At 44.7% G+C, this 16,690-nt stretch overlaps 1 protein-coding gene across 1 annotated transcript in view; it reads right to left on the bottom strand.

Annotated features, from left to right (window-relative positions):
• atp2a3 (ATPase sarcoplasmic/endoplasmic reticulum Ca2+ transporting 3) overlaps positions 1 to 13,693 on the bottom strand; it is a 47,904-nt gene extending 34,211 nt beyond the window's left edge. The window contains exon 1 of the mRNA XM_079284172.1: positions 13,370 to 13,693. Within this exon, the coding sequence (XP_079140298.1) occupies positions 13,370 to 13,487 (118 nt within the window). The 5' untranslated portion in view covers positions 13,488 to 13,693. The remainder of the gene's footprint in view (positions 1 to 13,369) is intronic.
• Between the last annotated feature and the right edge of the window lie 2,997 nt (positions 13,694 to 16,690).

Genomic DNA, 16,690 nt, shown 5'->3' on the forward strand with positions numbered 1-16,690 from the left:
GGAACTTGTGATGGCTATTTTTTCTTTTTTAAATTGTCAATTAATTGAAAACATAATTGAAAGATAAAACATTAGAAATAATCAATAGTTGGAGCCCTATCTGAAATTGCTTTTAGAATAAAGCGACCCTTCCTTAGATTGTCCAGGCAACCTTAATCACAACTGTGGTGATGTCATTGACATTCATGCTGCAGCCTCAGTCTCTAAAACCGTTGGAGTTTATTTCTCAGCAATCAGTGGTAAACACTCCCTTTTTCTTTGCTTTACATCAGTATGTGGGCAAGTTCCCACAAAAACAGACCCAAGAATCAAAACACGCCGCTTGTTTCTTTCACATCATCTGTCATTTGAAAGGAAAAGCTGTATATTTATTGTTTTTTTGTGAAGGGGGGGGCAAGCTGAGCATCTTATCTGGTTGGATTAGCAGAACACAACACCCACCACACACATGAGTCACTGGTGCGAGTAGAAAACACATCAGTCATGTTCTAAAAAAAACATTCCAATTGACAAGTGCTGTTGATCAGCGTCACCGCAGCGGGACAGGGGCGTGATTAGTCACTGCGTTTGTCAGGTCCAACGGCAAGCAGCGACCGAACAGGCCCAATGTAGCAAACGGCATCCATCACATCTGAAGAGCTCGACGAGCGACGACAACATACAGCCGAAATGCCCAATTTTGGGCATTTGTCTGCTGCCAAAGTCTGTGTTTCGTTTCATCATTCCCTTGTGGAAACGTCGGTGCTCTCCTTAAACAGCGGAAACCTCGTGTTTCTCTGCATGTTTTGTTCAGACCGCGCTGCACAAGCATCAAACGTGAGCCTGTGGAGAGGCAGGGCCATGACGTGAACCCGCTGCGTCCTTCCAAACTCACGTTACTCATGCCACTGGCGGAAAATATAAGATTGTTTGGCATCATGACTTCTGGAATCGTTCCACAGCTTTTCGGTGGTCAAAAGACTGCAAAGGCCATCAGGGAATTTCGCCCGAAGGCGATAAAAAAAAAAAATACAAATCTTTATTTTAGGTGAAATAACTTTTCCTAATTTGGCTTGTAACAAAACCCAGGGCAGTGAAACTGATCGTTGCAGTACAAACAAGCTACTAAAAGAACAGAGGAGGTTCTTATACAGGGATTTCAGCCCAGAACTTTCCCTGAAAGTCAAACCTGCACATGATAGTAATATCATTGGTCTCATATAACAACCTTCTTGGAGAGACTGATCCTTGTGCAGAGAGCGTCTCCATGAATGACCATCCCCGGCCTGCGCAATCATAGCTGAGGAGTCGTTGTGAAGAGCTTTTCAAACTTGCTGTCTGGAGACTCCTGGCTGCACTCTGCCAGCAGCAGCAGAAATGTGGAGAAGTGGGCTCTGCTGTTTTCCATGCTCCACCAGTCAGACATGAGCCTGTTTCCCCATTACTGTCAGCCTCCCTGGTTGTATAATGTTTTTTATGGCAGACAGGCTGGCTGCGACTCGAATGCTGGAGACAAAGATGGAATGACTGAGAGGACAAGATGGGCAGAAGGGGAAAGAGGGGGGGGGGGGGGGGAGGAGGGAAAGGGCTGGAGGTGTTGAATGGAGTTCCCCGGCTTCCCTCTGCAAAGGATTCCCTCACAGTCATCTGGGCTGTGTCAACTAGAGGATTGCCCGGGCACATTCCTGAATACTGACTTCATTTCTCTCTCTCTCTATGTCCCCGTAGCAGCTCCCCCACCTCCCCCCTCCCGGACTGGACAATGAACAAAAGCGCTTGTTTACTCGCAGAAGGGAGACACTTCCTGGAGACGGTTGCCAACAACAGCAGGGAGCTGGTTTCTGTGTCCAGAGGTTCAGGAAGAAAAGCCAGAAACTGGCTAATCTGTCTCTCTGCGAACTATCTGCTAATAAAAAAAATAAAAAGAAATGTTTCACCGCAAGCTCCTATTACGCTCCTCCCTCTAGTCTGACCGAGTCCATTACCAAATTACAGCCGGCACCATCAGGGCCCCAAATACCACACATCACGTCTGAGTGCGTTGCTTCAGCGGTGTGAACAAGCCAGAGTTCTTGTGTGAACTACAAACATGAGAGTTTTCAGCAGTTACCATGGCGACTTGGCTCATGAAGGCTCCTTGAAAGCGAGCGAGGTAAAGTGACAGTGTCTGTCACAATTTACCAGGAATAACGAATGCAATCAACGAGGCCTTGACGCAGCGCCGACTCGGACTGGTTAAGTGTGAGCAGGGAGGCGTAGGTACCGCTGACCATGAGAATGTAAAACAGGCCTATAAATACCATGATGGAAACTCCTAATGTCATGGTCTACTACAGCCTCCTGTATCCACTCACTCTCCTAATGTAGTCTCCCACCGGAAGGTCTGCCTGCATTAACCGTATCAAATGTGAATTATAAACGCACCCCAGTCGACCTCCCAAACCGTATTATCTCTGCTACGCAGAAGGCATTGCAGATAACTGCCTGAAGAGACGTCTATAGTCTGCCGGCAAAGTCAATGTTTCCGCCATTTACATAAATGTCTGTACGATGGCCGGAAGGCTTCCCTTCTCTGAGGAAGCCCTACGCAGCCATGTCAAGTGTCAGCGGCTATATTCGGAAGCCCCGCAGACTTCTGAGCGCTAACCCTGAATATCTGCAGCAGAGGAGGAAGTGGTACCAACTAGTCGCTAATCATTCCTCTGCAGCATAACGACATGCAGCTACTCTCCAGCCATTACAGGCCCGGAAACCCCTCACACTGGATTAAAGCTGCTGCACTCAAAACCAGACAAACCAAGAACAACGCAGCGTCCACAATGTGTACCGTCGATCACACTTGTGTGACGAAACAATACTTTGCATCTTTTCGGACGCACTGAACCGTAATTACTGCTACTCTCATGTGACCAAACAATGATTCGTGAGCTGAACTAATTTATATTACGCCTCGCAAAGTGAAATCTTTCACTTACACTAAAGCATTATTTACGTTACAGCTGTCCGCCATTACGTATTATAAAAGTTGACCTCGTTACCGCATTGCGGGATATTTATGCCGGCGTAGTATCCTCTTTGCATACTGTAATGTTTCCCCAGATATAGTTTCATATTAATGTCAGGGACAGACTAAAAACACAACTCACATTTTGTTTTAGCGTATTAAACAGCAGGTTAGCAGAGAATTTCAGACGCAAACCAAGAGTTTGTAACCACGCTAGTAGCTCTGTGAGGCTGACAGCGGTGGTTTGAGATAAATGCCAACATAGACATGATAACACGCTCACAAGGACAATGCTAACATGCTGATGTTTAGCAGGTAGAATGTTTCCCATGTTCAAACATCTCAGTTTAGCCTGTTAGCTGGCTAACAGTTGTGTAACGGACCACTGCCGATGCGTGATCCGTACGGATCGGTCCTCCTCACGGTTCGGCACGCGTGTGAAGCGCCGATTTATTACAGTTTCAGGTTAACAATCAGTGTGAAATAAAGTTCTACTGACGATCGTTCAGTAAAATATGCCATCAGTACATCGCCGTCATGCTTTACTTGTCGCCGATCTCTGATAACGGTATTGCGTAAATAACGTAATCATGATGTGTTCATGTGTAAAATGTCGTGGTTGTGAGAAACTTTAATAAATCTAGTTGGTTGCAGGAGATACATTAATAGATAAATCAATAAATAGGAGCAACATAAATAGATATTAGAGATGAACCTGTTTACACTTAGCTCCAAACAGCTTATAATAAATCATTAAAACTACTAATGGCAAGATTGTATTTTTATGGATTAAAACCAATCTTTTATGTCCTAATAATTTAAATGAACACTATGATGACTATAACAAAGTAATTTTTTGATGGTTTACACTGACTTCCGAGCGGTTGAAATGATTTTTTGGGCCGGATGGGGCCTTTTAGACCAGCTGCTATAATCAAACAACAAAGGGATCTGTATCTGCCAATATGCCAGATTGATTTAATTGCTTAGTGTTTGTAAATGTCATTCTAATGCTTTTGATTGCCACGTACAGAAATTTAATTTGTGTTTGCAATGTGCTGTATAAATAAAGCTGCCTTTTATTGCCTACAATGTCGCAAAAGGTTTGAGGTTCTTTGTTACTGATTTTGTAATACGAAGTGAACGGGCGTTTGCAACGCACGAGTTAAGAAGCAGTTTAAAACCACAGTCGAATTTCACAGTTCGCTGCAACAGGATGAGCCTCAAGCTGCAGTTACATTTTCCCAACAAACATGCGGCAAATATTTAAAACCTGCTGTTACATCCAGACTCCCAAGCGGAGATGACTTTAGCATGGTGTTGCATACTCTTGACAAACAAAAGGAAATAATGGTTTCATTTCAGAAAGAGGCAAATAATTATATAAGCATGCACAGGGGAAACCAAGTGAAGAAGAATGGTGAGCTATCCTGCTCATTACGATTATTTCAGCAGCTATGCGTGTTTAAATAACTGATCAACCTGTACTTCTCTCCATGCTGGGCACAGAGAGGAAACGACATCAACTGTCAAAGCTGCATAGAGATAAATTCTGTTGTGAGGCTCGTCTCTGAAAGACTGTCAGAAATAGAGAATAGTCTCAAAGTGGATATTTTTCATCTTTTCTAGCCAATTAAAAACAGATTCGGCTCAATGGCTGCTGCGGCTGCCCGTTGGCTGGACCGTCTCCGACGTCATCAGGCTGTGGTCAGGGGGAAATGTCTTTTAAAAAAAGTCTGGATTTTTCATCGTGAGGTTGCAGAGAACAGCTCGTGCTGAAATTGAAGCGCTGTATCACTCTCATATTCGTCCTGTGAGAGCATCTGAGACATTTTACCTGTGCATGCCATGTATATTTGAGCTGCATATTCTCACAGATCGGATCTTATTGAAACATACTTTATCTTGAAATCAACACATTTTGGTCAATCTGATAAGAAATTCCATTTGCCACAAACATTGCACTTCACTGGTCTCTAACGGCACACAGTCTGCTGCTTGTTGCACATTAGATTCAGGTTTGAGTAAACACTCTGAAGCTCCCCAAAATAATCGCTTTGCTCCACATTTGAGCAGTCAACAGTACGATGAGCTCTGCTGGCGAGTTACAGAGGAAAAGGAACAGGGCCTGTCAACTGAGCAGGACATGCATGAGGTGATTAGCACAGAGCTTGTATCTCGTCGGGGCGCTTCCTCTTTAAGGTCACAGCTGTGCGAAGAACCATTTTCTTTTAACATCCCAACAGGCTAGCGGGGAGGATGGCACCCGGCCACCTGCTAAGCCAATGGGAGAAGCTGAACGTAGTGAAAAATAGTCCGATCCCCCGGATCGGCAGGCTGAAATATCCGTGTTAACATTATGCTATTTATAGGGTTCATTCTAGGTTTAGAAACCAGAGCGACACTGGTATCCAATCAAATGCCCGGTACAGTACAACGTTACCAATCTGAGCCCAACAGCAGTGGAGGCCAGTCAACTCGTGTCGATTTCAAACTGCGGAACTATTTTCCAAATGGCAAAAAATAAATAAATGAATAAATAAATAAAGCACAACACATACACCCACTAACACTAGACGCATGTCGCTGTGAAGGCTGGTGTTACTTTCATAACCTACACTTTGAGCGTGCATATACAAAAGTAAATTCCTCAAATTTATATTAAAGGATAAGTCTGTTGACACCAACAACGAATCCGAGTCTACAAACTAGCATTGTGTAGCTAAAGCGTGATACATCTGATCCCTCTGTGCAATCGATAAAAACACATCAGTGAGCCACACTGTTACACGTGCTCCAGCATTACCACAAACCTGGGCACCGCGGCTTCTATTAACTTTACTCCCCACACAACTGTAAATACTCACGAGAGCTCCACATCCACAACTGGAAATATGCCCCAACTCTCCAATAAAATGCGCCATTTACTCCTGTTTGAGTAATGTTTGCTGAGAACCAAAGGGTCTATGTTTTATTATACATTTAAGACCTGTTGGAGAGCTTTACATCTTCTGCAGGTACAAATGAGCAGGGGGACTATAAGTATCACACACTGTGTGTGGAAGTTGGAAAGTATTGAGAGACAAACACATTATTTTGTGTTTGAGTTTCAATGAAGTTAATATCACAATTTTTGGTATTTAACATGTTAATGGTGTCTTAGTCTGGGAGGACTCTTGAAACAAACACTGGTCCTAAAGGTTGAACAAACAAAAGATATTTTATGATTATGAAGATTTTATGACTGGTTTGAAAAGATGAATATACTATTAGCAAAAAAACAATTTGAAAAGTAGAAGAATGTGGACATAAATGACAAAGTTTGGCATTATTACATGTTTAATTATTCACTGTGAAATCATGAAGGAAACAGCATCAAAAGAAAACTAGAAAAAGCATTTCCTGCTGAAAATGCGTTGGAATGCTGAAAGCTGAAATGAATCTCAAAAACATTGCTGGAAATAGATATCCAATTTTTTCAAAATTGCAAAAAGCTTAATAATTCAAAAAGTTGAAAGATTACAAATATGAAGTCATATCACACCTCTCCTGAAAGAGCTGAACATTTTGATATTCGAACGGTTTCTGTAGCTTAAAAGAATTCCAGCGGTAGTGATATTTGTTGTAGTAGTAGAAGTATTATTAGCAGAGAAGTATTAGTAGCATTTGAATAAGTACTAGCTGTAGCAGTAGTGATATTTGTAGTAGCAGTAGTAGTAGAAGTTGTAGTCGAAGTATTAGTAATTAGAAGAAGTAGTATCAGTAGGCTTAGTAATAGCTGTAGTAGTGGTCGTAGTATTTTATATAACAGTAGTAGTATAATAAGTAGTAGTAGTAAAGTCAGTTTCTGAAGTAGCAGTAGTACTAGTAGCAGTCATACTAATAGCTGTAGTAGTATTAGTACTGGTAGTAGCAGGAATAGCAGTTGTGGTATAAGTAATAATAGTAGTGGTAGTAATAGCAGTAGTAGTAATAGTAGCAACAGCAAAAGTTGAAGTAGTAGTAGTAGTAATAATAGAAATATTAGCAGTAGTAGTAGTTGTCGCAGTATTAGTAAGAGCATTCATTATTTCAACAAAAAAGCCTAATTTTGAGCTAAACGTTGAAATACAGTTAATCCATGAGGCTTTTATTTTGAAAGGGTGGGACTGGGTGGGGGAGGGAGGGAGGGGGAGAGGAGACATAATCATCATGTTTGACACACATAAACAGAGGTTATTAAATGGCAGGCTTCATCACAAGCAGTTCAGTTAGAATTCATTCTGTGGGGCTTTTATTTTAAAATGGGGTGCGGGGTGTGGGGGAGAAGGGGAGAGGAGACAGAATCATAATGTTAGATAAACACAAACCGGTTATTAAATGGCAGGCTCATCACAAGCATTTCAGTTAGGATTCATTCTGTGGGGCTTTTATTTTAAAATGGCGTGTGTGTGTGTGTGTGTGTGTGTTGGAGGGGGGAAAGACCTCTAAAGATCCCTAAGACCTGAATGACTGTATGAGAGAGACACAGAGAGAGAGAGGGAGATGAGTGTATGTGCACGTGTGTCTGTGAGTCTGTGTGTTTATCAACATCACTAATTGGCTCAATCGCAAACACCTGTGTGCCTGAAGCCATTTCATAGAGATAAAACAGGGAAACACGTCTCAAACAAATCATCAAAACTCCCATAACCGTAGCTCCTATTGCTCCGATATTAATAATTGAGAGGAAGAATGAGTTGAAGAACTTAACAGCATTCCAACAATAAAGAAACAGGATAACAATAGTTGGAATGCTTAACAGCATTCCAACAATAATGTTCTTGTCTCTTCATGTTATTTGCTGTTTTATACCATGGCTCATTGTTACTCGCCTTCTTTTGGCCAAACCTGTCCAAGTGACGCGGAACAGGTTTACACATCAGACGCAAACACGTGACGGCTCACTGTTATTACCTCACATTTCTTCTCTGAATGCATTGAGGCGACTACATGCTCAGTTCGCGGTACGCCACCAGCTCAGACACGTAGTGCAGCATACACGTACACCTTTGGGTTGAAACCCTTTCCTCTGCGGTCGGCAGGCGGCCGCGCGTTAGAGCCCGGTGACTCAACTTCATCTCACCATAAGGGCATGATGATGGTGACTGACAGATGCAGAGGTGGGAGGGAGGCGGGCAAGACAAGTGACAAGCTAGAACAGGATCACAGCTCCTTTGAAGGTGGCTGGGCAGGCACACACACACACACACACATCCCACAAGGACAGGGAAGTGACTAAACACCCAGAGGACTTCAAATTACTTTTCTACAACTTAACTCTCCTTTTTTTTTTTTTTTCAGCCCACACAAAAACTGTTATGCTGCTACCACAGTTCAACTGGACCAAAACGTGCGACAGGGCTGTGGAGACCGACAAACCCCGGCTTGAGGAGTGTGCTGCAATGTGCACCGTGTGGAGGAGGGGGAGGGGGGAGGAGGGGGGGGGGGGAGGGGGGGGCAACGGCAGAACAACTCGTATTTCAAACGCAGGAGCGAATCAGTCGAGTTGCAGAACAGGAAGAGAAACGACAGAGCGAGATCCCACAAGGGGAGGTTGTAATCATTATTCGTGGAAGAAATCAGCGTGAGGGAAGTGCAGGTACATTGCATAACTTACAGAGGATGGCATCACCCAACTAGAAAATGCATTTCCTGCTGAAAATGCGTTGGAATGCTGAAAGGAATCTCAAAAACATTGCTGAAAATAGATATCCAATTTTTTAAAAATTGCAAAAAGCTTAATAATTCTAAAAGTTGAAAGATTACAAATATGAAGTCATATCACACCTCTCCTGAAAGAGCTGAACATTTTGATATTCTGAAAGGGTGGGACTGGGTGGGGAGGGAGGGGGAGAGGAGACATAATCATCATGTTTGACACACATAAACAGAGGTTATTAAATGACAGGCTTCATCACAAGCAGTTCAGTTAGAATTCACTCTCTGGGGCTTTTATTTTGAAATGGGGTGTGGGGTGAGGAGACAGAATCATAATGTTAGATAAACACAAACCGGTTATTAAATGACAGGCTCATCACAAGCATTTCAGTTAGGATTCATTCTGTGGGGCTTTTATTTTGAAATGGTGTGTGTGGGGGGGGGGGGGTGAAGGAGGGGGGAAAGACTTCTAAAGATCCCTAATGCTGCGTTCACACCGGTCGCGTTGATTTTTTGACGCACTGCAAAAAAGCGTCCAACGCACTGCACAATCGCGTCCAACGCGCCGCCGGTCGTGTTCACACCAAACGCCGCAAAATCACGTAGCGCCGGAGAGGGGGCGTGGTTTATCGTCCTGGAAGCCTCCATCTGGCCGCCATTTATTTCCACTGTCAACCGTGAAAGGAATAAGGACAATTGCTGCTTTGTACGTGTTGTGGAAGTCCCTCAAACATCGGAATGCCAAACGCCGTCATGTCTGGTTCATAATATTGTTCAGAGGAGCTCCGTGGATTGTATCGAGCTGTATTCACTGTGTCTAGCAAGCCACCGGTCGCTGTTTACTACAGCTGTAGGAACACAAAATAAACTGATTTGGCTGTGATTCAATGGCAATAAACCGACAAAAAGGGACTCCGAAATAACTACGTAATGATGCCGATTTGTAGGCTACTTGTCTTCTCAAGGATGGATCGGTGCTAGGCTATGCTAACATCATAGCAGCTCCACCAGCACTCAATAACGTCACGTAGACGTAAATACGGCAGCGTCTATTCATTGTTTGTACCGTATGGTTTACACACACACATGTATACGCATAGTTTGGTCCGGTCTCTGTTGATATGAGGTATCGTAGCGCTCTGGGTGAACACAGACGGCTACAGGATTTATTTCCTGATTCAACAACGGCAGGAAGCCAGTGATGACAGGGGGAGCAACTCAACGCTGATAGGCTATCGCGCCACAGCGTCACGCGATTATGTCGCTGAAGTTGAAAAATTTCAACTCGCGCGTTGGCGATTTTGCGGCGTCCAACGCGTCCACCGCACTGCAGTAACGCGTCCAACGCGCCATCGCAAAATCGCGGCGCGCCAGTCTCATCGCGTCTGTGCATAGACTTTGTATGTAATCTCGACGCGCGTCAAAAAATCAACGCGACCGGTGTGAACACGGCATAAGACCTGAATGACTGTATGAGAGAGACACAGAGAGAGAGAGAGGGAGAGGAGTGTATGTGCGCGTGTGTCTGTGAGTCTGTGTGTTTATCAACATCACTAATTGGCTCAATCGCAAACACCTGTGTGCCTAAAGCCATTTCATGGAGATAAAACAGGGAAACACCTCTCAAACAAATCATCAAAACTCCCATAACCGTAGCTCCTATTGCTCCGATATTAATAATTGAGAGGAAGAATGAGTTGAAGAACAGATCCTGTACAAATTGTGTCTGTAGTATAAAAAATGTGGCTTAATCTCAAGCTGCTCTTCACTCCAGCGGTGACATCACGCACTCTAAGCTGCGCAATACACACCCATTATAAAGTCAGAAAAGGGCTGAAAAATCATAAAAGTTAAATTGCTGCAGTTCAAAAGATATCAAAAAGCTGAATCATGTTGGCAATAGTTCAGGGTTTTCTCAACATTTGAAAGTTGAAATGGTGTCTGTAGCTGAAAGTATGAGGAAGTTGAAGGATTTGAAAGTTGAAGAAGTTTGAGGATTTGAAAATATTCTCCATAGAGCTCCCATTGAAAATATAAAGCTTAATAATTCAAAAAGTCTAAAAGTTAGAAATAGAAAAAGTCATAGCAGAGATGAGCTGAAGGAGCTGAACATTTGGATAGTTGAACGGTTTCTGTAGCTTAAAAAGGGGGGGGGGGGGGGGAGACAAGCCCACACTTCGTCTAAGAATCGAATCAATCAAATAATACAAATGACTTGATGTCTACGGGATGGACAGAGCCTCAGTGGAGCTGGTGTGCAGAGTGCACCACAGATGAAGATGCGGGTTGGTTTGTGGCTGTGGTGGAGATGGTCTTTGATACTGCTGAAAGCTATCTAACATTGGATACTGTATCTTGATGGTGCAACGGCATGCACCGCTGGGTTGTTTAACCAGAATACGTTGCACAATAGCCCTCCCTCTCCTGAAAGGAGTGTCAAATGGACAATTTCCCAACCAAGAATGCTCTTGAATTAAAAAAAAGTGGGGGGATTTATTTGACATGCTTTGATCAATAATGCTTCCTAATTTAACTACACTTTAATATTTCAAAGTCTGACGAAGTAGGAAAGTCTCTGAAACGTTTTAAAAAAGGAGGGTTCAATAAATGAAACGGGCTCTTGTGAAGAGGCCCTTCCTCCCCAGACACCCCCTCACCTGTTCCTCACCACCTTTGAGAATCGCTGGAGAGGTCAACCCCCTCTTTAAAAACACGCCGACTGCTCGTGAGGACAATGTGTCCTTCCTGAAAGTGAATGGACTGTGCTTTATAAATTGGGGTGTGTGAGTGCACAGGACACAATCATCAAACACCACAAGCTGTAACACCACAAACATTCTTGATGCACCCCCACACACAGAGAGAGAGAGAGAGAGCGAGAGAGAGGCCTGTGACTTCCTCCACTACATCAGAACCATCTATTTCACAATCACAGTGATAAACTGCCTTGTAAATTGAGGTGCTTGTAGTTCCCAACAGTAAATTTGCAATTCCTGTGATGAGGTAACAAATAAAACTCTAAATGAAAGGGGTGAATAAGAGGTCAGCCGTCTTCTGTCTGCGGCGCACACACTGCTTTGTGGTAAAAGACGGTCCAGATGTTTTTAGAAACCACTCATCCATCCAAGATATCTGGAGGCCGACCGAGCGCCTTGAAACCTTTCCAGGATTGTCACGTGTGAGCCAAAACACGTCACATCGTCCTCCTACGGACTCCTCGGAGCAGCGTGATGATTCCGCCTTGTCGTGTCCAAACTGTGTTTGTGACGCACAGCGGAGATCTGTATTTGTGGACATGTTGATTTAGGCTAATGGTCCTGCTGGTAATGAGACACAAAACATTGTGCGCCGGTGGGGGAGAGGTAAGCGTACAAACAGTTCTGAAACGGATGCTACCCTGGAACAAAACACAAGGTGTGCGGGTTGCGATCAGAGGGGAAAGAGACCTTTAGCAGCCTGCGATGGCATGTACTAAAATACTAAACAAACCAATGCAAATTTCATGCAGTTTCTTCCCCTTTGTTTTTGGCTCGTGGATGAGCAGCTATAGTGAATAACCCTCAGAAGGCAAAAAATAAAGAGGGGGGGGGGGGGTGTTCCCTCCCTCCGGCATGCATCTGTAATGCGCTGTGCACAAGGCAGGCAGGAAGTTCACAGCGAAGAGCGAAAGAGATGTTATCTTGTGGCAAGACGTTGCTCTGTTTCCATGAAGTCATCACAGGCCCCTGGGTAGAGCGGCTTGCTGCAACAAAAGGGCTACTGTTTGACTGGCACAATGTGCCGCTCTGCTCGGCAGCTTGGCCACACATGCAAATGACAGGCCGGGAGGGAAAGGTGTGGTGATGCCAGGTGGTCCGGGCCCCAACACTACAACACTTATTGATCACCAGCTCAGTGTAAGGGGGGAGGGGGGGGGGGGGGGGGGGGAGAGAACTGTGTGAGAGCCGCTGCTCAAGAGAAACTTGATCCTCACCTGAAAGCCACCTGCTTCAAAAGTAACTTAACTTGCACTGATATTTGGACAGTTGAGGTTTACTTCTTCTGTGATCCTCATTACTCGAAACATGTCAGTTGACTCGACATCATGCTACTTCTCTCTGTTATCTCGTAATTTGAAACGGAAACTATACGCCATGTGTGGGGAACAACTGTTGAAAGTGAAAACAGGTTGTTCAAGAGGATCCGTTTCATTCTCACAGCCACATCCTCTTCCACTCCAGCGGCCTGCCTGCTCTGCACTTCCTGATCCCCATGCATGACAGCCAGGGATGTCACATCACTGTGTCAACACCTTGGGGCGGGTGATGCCAATTGCAGTTTCAAACGAGACCTGACAGGAGGCGACCTCAGGGGACGAGCTGAATTTAAATAAGTCGGATGAATTAATTGATCTTAATTAATAAGCCTTTATTTGCATCGATGTGCCCCCCCCCCCCCCCCCCAGATGTGTCTCTAACTTTAACCGTTGTGATATGCAAGGAATGATTTAAATACAGGCGTGTGCATCAATGAACGTGCCACTAACATTTCCGACTGTGCATAAGCGGGAACAGGGTTTTCTTTTACGCGCACGATTCGCAGCAGCCTGAAATATAACGGCAGCAGTTGGATTTCCTGGCCAAACGAATCGATACGCGCAGCGTGATATACGCAGCAGCTTTTGACCCAAAATGAGGATGAATCAGACAACATAGGGCTGCTACTCACCGTTCCGTCCATATCTCTCCACGTTGACTTTGACTTGCTCCAGAGTCAGCCCGGTGTTTTCGTTCACGCCGAAGTTGTCTAAAACTTCGGTCGCCGATTTAGTGTGCGCGTTTTCCATCTTGGCGGACTGGCCTTAGATGATCGACATCTACTGTGGCGGGTGGGTTGGGGGTGAAGCCGCAGTAATTTCCACCGATGCACGTCGAGGCGGCTGAGAGTGTCTGTCGGTCCGCTCCGTCACCTGTTCCCCCACCTGAAGAAAAAACACTCCGGATCCGCGGCGCAGACGCTGTTGTCGCTCTGCTGCTCGGCTGCTGCTGCTCCTGCTGCTACTTCATCTCCATCTGAAGGTGTGCGCTCACTGCGCCGGGGCGGACCGCCTCTTCGCTGTTCAGAACCCCCCCCCCCCCCCCCCGCGCTCCCATTGGCTACGCCGTACCTGTGCCTCGTGCGGCCACTTCAAACATCTGCCTTTTTAAACGACTGGACTCACGCGGCTCCGTCGTGTTTGTGCTGTTACGTGACGTCGTTTTATTTGCTCCCTGTGGGGAAATTATCTCCTCGGTTATAGACGTCAACTCATCAGCGCCCCTGGAGCTGACGGGGGGGGGGTCGACGACGAAGACAAAGTGCCTTGCTCAAGGTCACCGTTAACACCCAGACTCCTGCTGTTGATGTGAGAGCGGTGCAGCGGCAGGATAGTTTGAGTGTGAGTTTGGGAAGCAGCCCTGCGGCCAGCTGCCAAAGGATTAGCTTAAATCAATGAGGCCAGTTTCAGCTGCTCTCAGACCACAGACCGAATAAGACTGACTTATTTGCAGCTTACAGAGACAGCAATCAGTCGTCCTTAGAGCTGACACAAACTGAGTGAAAGCACTGGGTTTGATTGCCGCTTCGTTGTTGAGTTCGCAAAGAAAATGTTTACATTAAGATGGCCTGTGATCACTGCAATGTGTTTTTGACTTTATGTGATTCGCACATCAGCTAATTTGTCCATGCATCGTTTAGCCGTGCGCTCAAGAGATAAGAGTAATAGCTCACTTGGGATGTTTGAAAATAAAAATAAGTTCCTGAAATGTACCTGAGATAGTTTTATTACTTGTGCTTTTATTTGACTCATTTACATGGATGCAGCGCTTGAACAGGAAAATAGGATGAATACAATGAGCATCCGTGTAAAAACAAAATAAATGTGACGCAAACACGCTCAGACGGTGATGTTGTCCTGTCGTTGGTGGAATGAGCTGCACGATGGCAACCAAACAGAATGTATCAAACTCTGGCAGCATGGGTTCTCCGTCCTTGCAGTCTTGCAGACCTTTCTCTCAAGGAGACATGAACACCCTTCTCGGGTCCATCGTGGGCCGTCCTGGTATTGAGAGACAGCCTCCGAGTCCAAAGAACCAAGGTTGGATACCACTGCTTCAGAGGATGCCGGGCCTGAACCCAGGAAGTCCAGTGACTTTACTCTACAGCTTACATCAAGACCCAGGAAGTGATTGTTAACTGTAGGAATTACAGGTACGTTCATATGTGTACGGTTATGTGTGTAACATATTAAAACAAGCTAAAATATTATCATTACTTCATGGTTTACATCCAAAAAATACTCCCATTACAATTAAATGTCCTGAATTAAAAAGTGTCCTCATAGTGAGTATAACTACAGACAGTAAGATGCACTTAACGAATCAAAAGTAAAAGTATATACTCGAAATTGGAAGCTGTGGTGATTATTAAAAATATTGCCAATGCATAAGTGGTAGAAGCAGCAGCAGTAGTAGTAACTAGAACCTGCTTTTTTTTAAAGGGGATTTAAAATTGTATTTTATAAATTTACCATAGCTTTACTGTAAATTCTTCACCTGAATAGAACCTAAATACAGCAGTCAGATCAATGTACTGGAGTAGCATGAAATTGAAATACTCAACTAAGGTAGAAATGGCTAAGAAATGTACATCAGTGTAGTACTTGAGTAAATGAATTGATTTCCACTAGAAATATGTTATTTTAAATAGAAAACATAAACATTCATCCATGGGACAGTAAAACAGCACAGTCATCACACATAGATGCACAATACTCTCTCTGCACCTCCTGTTCATCGATGAAAACCCAACAGCTTTCAGAGTGACACCAGTCGCATTCAACTGCCCAAGGCTGTTTCACATTTGAATCCCTTCAACTTCCTGGAAAACTGTCACTGAGCGGAAAACGGTAAAGGTGACCTCATGCTACATGAAGGTGTGCACCTAAACTTCCAACCAATACATCCGTCACACAATGTGTGATCCCGCCCTCTGCGCCTATGATCCAATTGAACTCCTTCTCTCCCTCTGTCTAATATCCTGTTGGTTTAAGCTTTTGAATGATACTTTACTTTGTGTCTTGGCTGCTTGTGTAGCTGCACCCTCATCCTCATAACATGATGGTTCCCAAAGCCTGCCTCAAACTATCATACAGCTGTATTGTTCATTTATTAAACGATTTAAAATGCTCCATGCGTGTGGAGCCCCATGTGGAGTTGGCTCTCAGGGGGGAAATCAGCAGTTCAAGTGGCAGTCGTCTAATGAGTTTACTCAGTCAACCTTGACTTGGAACAAACTGAAAGCAAGTAAGGAAACCAGTTTTCCAGATTTCTCTTCCGTCGCGTTATCCTGAGTGTGAGGTTACTGCGGCACAATCTCCCCACAGTGTGCACGCGCTGAAATGGGTCTACTGTTGGAAATCACGGGCGCTGGACTGGGACCTCGTTGGTGCACACAATATAAAAGGAACAAGGTGCTCCAATTCTGTCCTCGCTCACAGCTGGCCTCTTCTCTCACAGTGAAGAAGAAAAAAAAGTATTTATATCTGGAGCTTACGTAACTTCCAGAACTGCAGTCTGGAGGATGGTAGCTGGCTACATGAAGTACTTGGATGCTAAGTGCCCACAAGTCACTTGCTCTGGAGGTTCCATCTTCGCCTATGCGTCAATATTCAGATCCAAAAGATTTCTCTAGTTTGTAAAAATGTGACCTCACAGCAGCTATTCGTGTCCCAGCAGCAGACACTCGCACTCACTGGCTACAACCACAGGTTCCACCGATTCTCCTCGCCGCTCGCGGTCAGTGACATTGTCGTCTTCAGTGTCTGTTCATGGTTTGGAAGCCCTCCCCTCGGTGACATACATTTTTGAGAGAACCCCTTCAATGCCAACGCTCACATGAAAAAAGGAAATCCCCACCCCGACCCCCCACCCCTCTATGGCTCACTCCTTCTTTCCCCTCAGTGGCACACACTGGGGGACTGTGCTGGTCTCAGCGCCAGTCGCACAACAT

The sequence above is a fragment of the Melanostigma gelatinosum genome (assembly GCF_949748355.1).
Source record: "Melanostigma gelatinosum genome assembly, chromosome: 14".
Taxonomy (NCBI): domain Eukaryota; kingdom Metazoa; phylum Chordata; class Actinopteri; order Perciformes; family Zoarcidae; genus Melanostigma; species Melanostigma gelatinosum.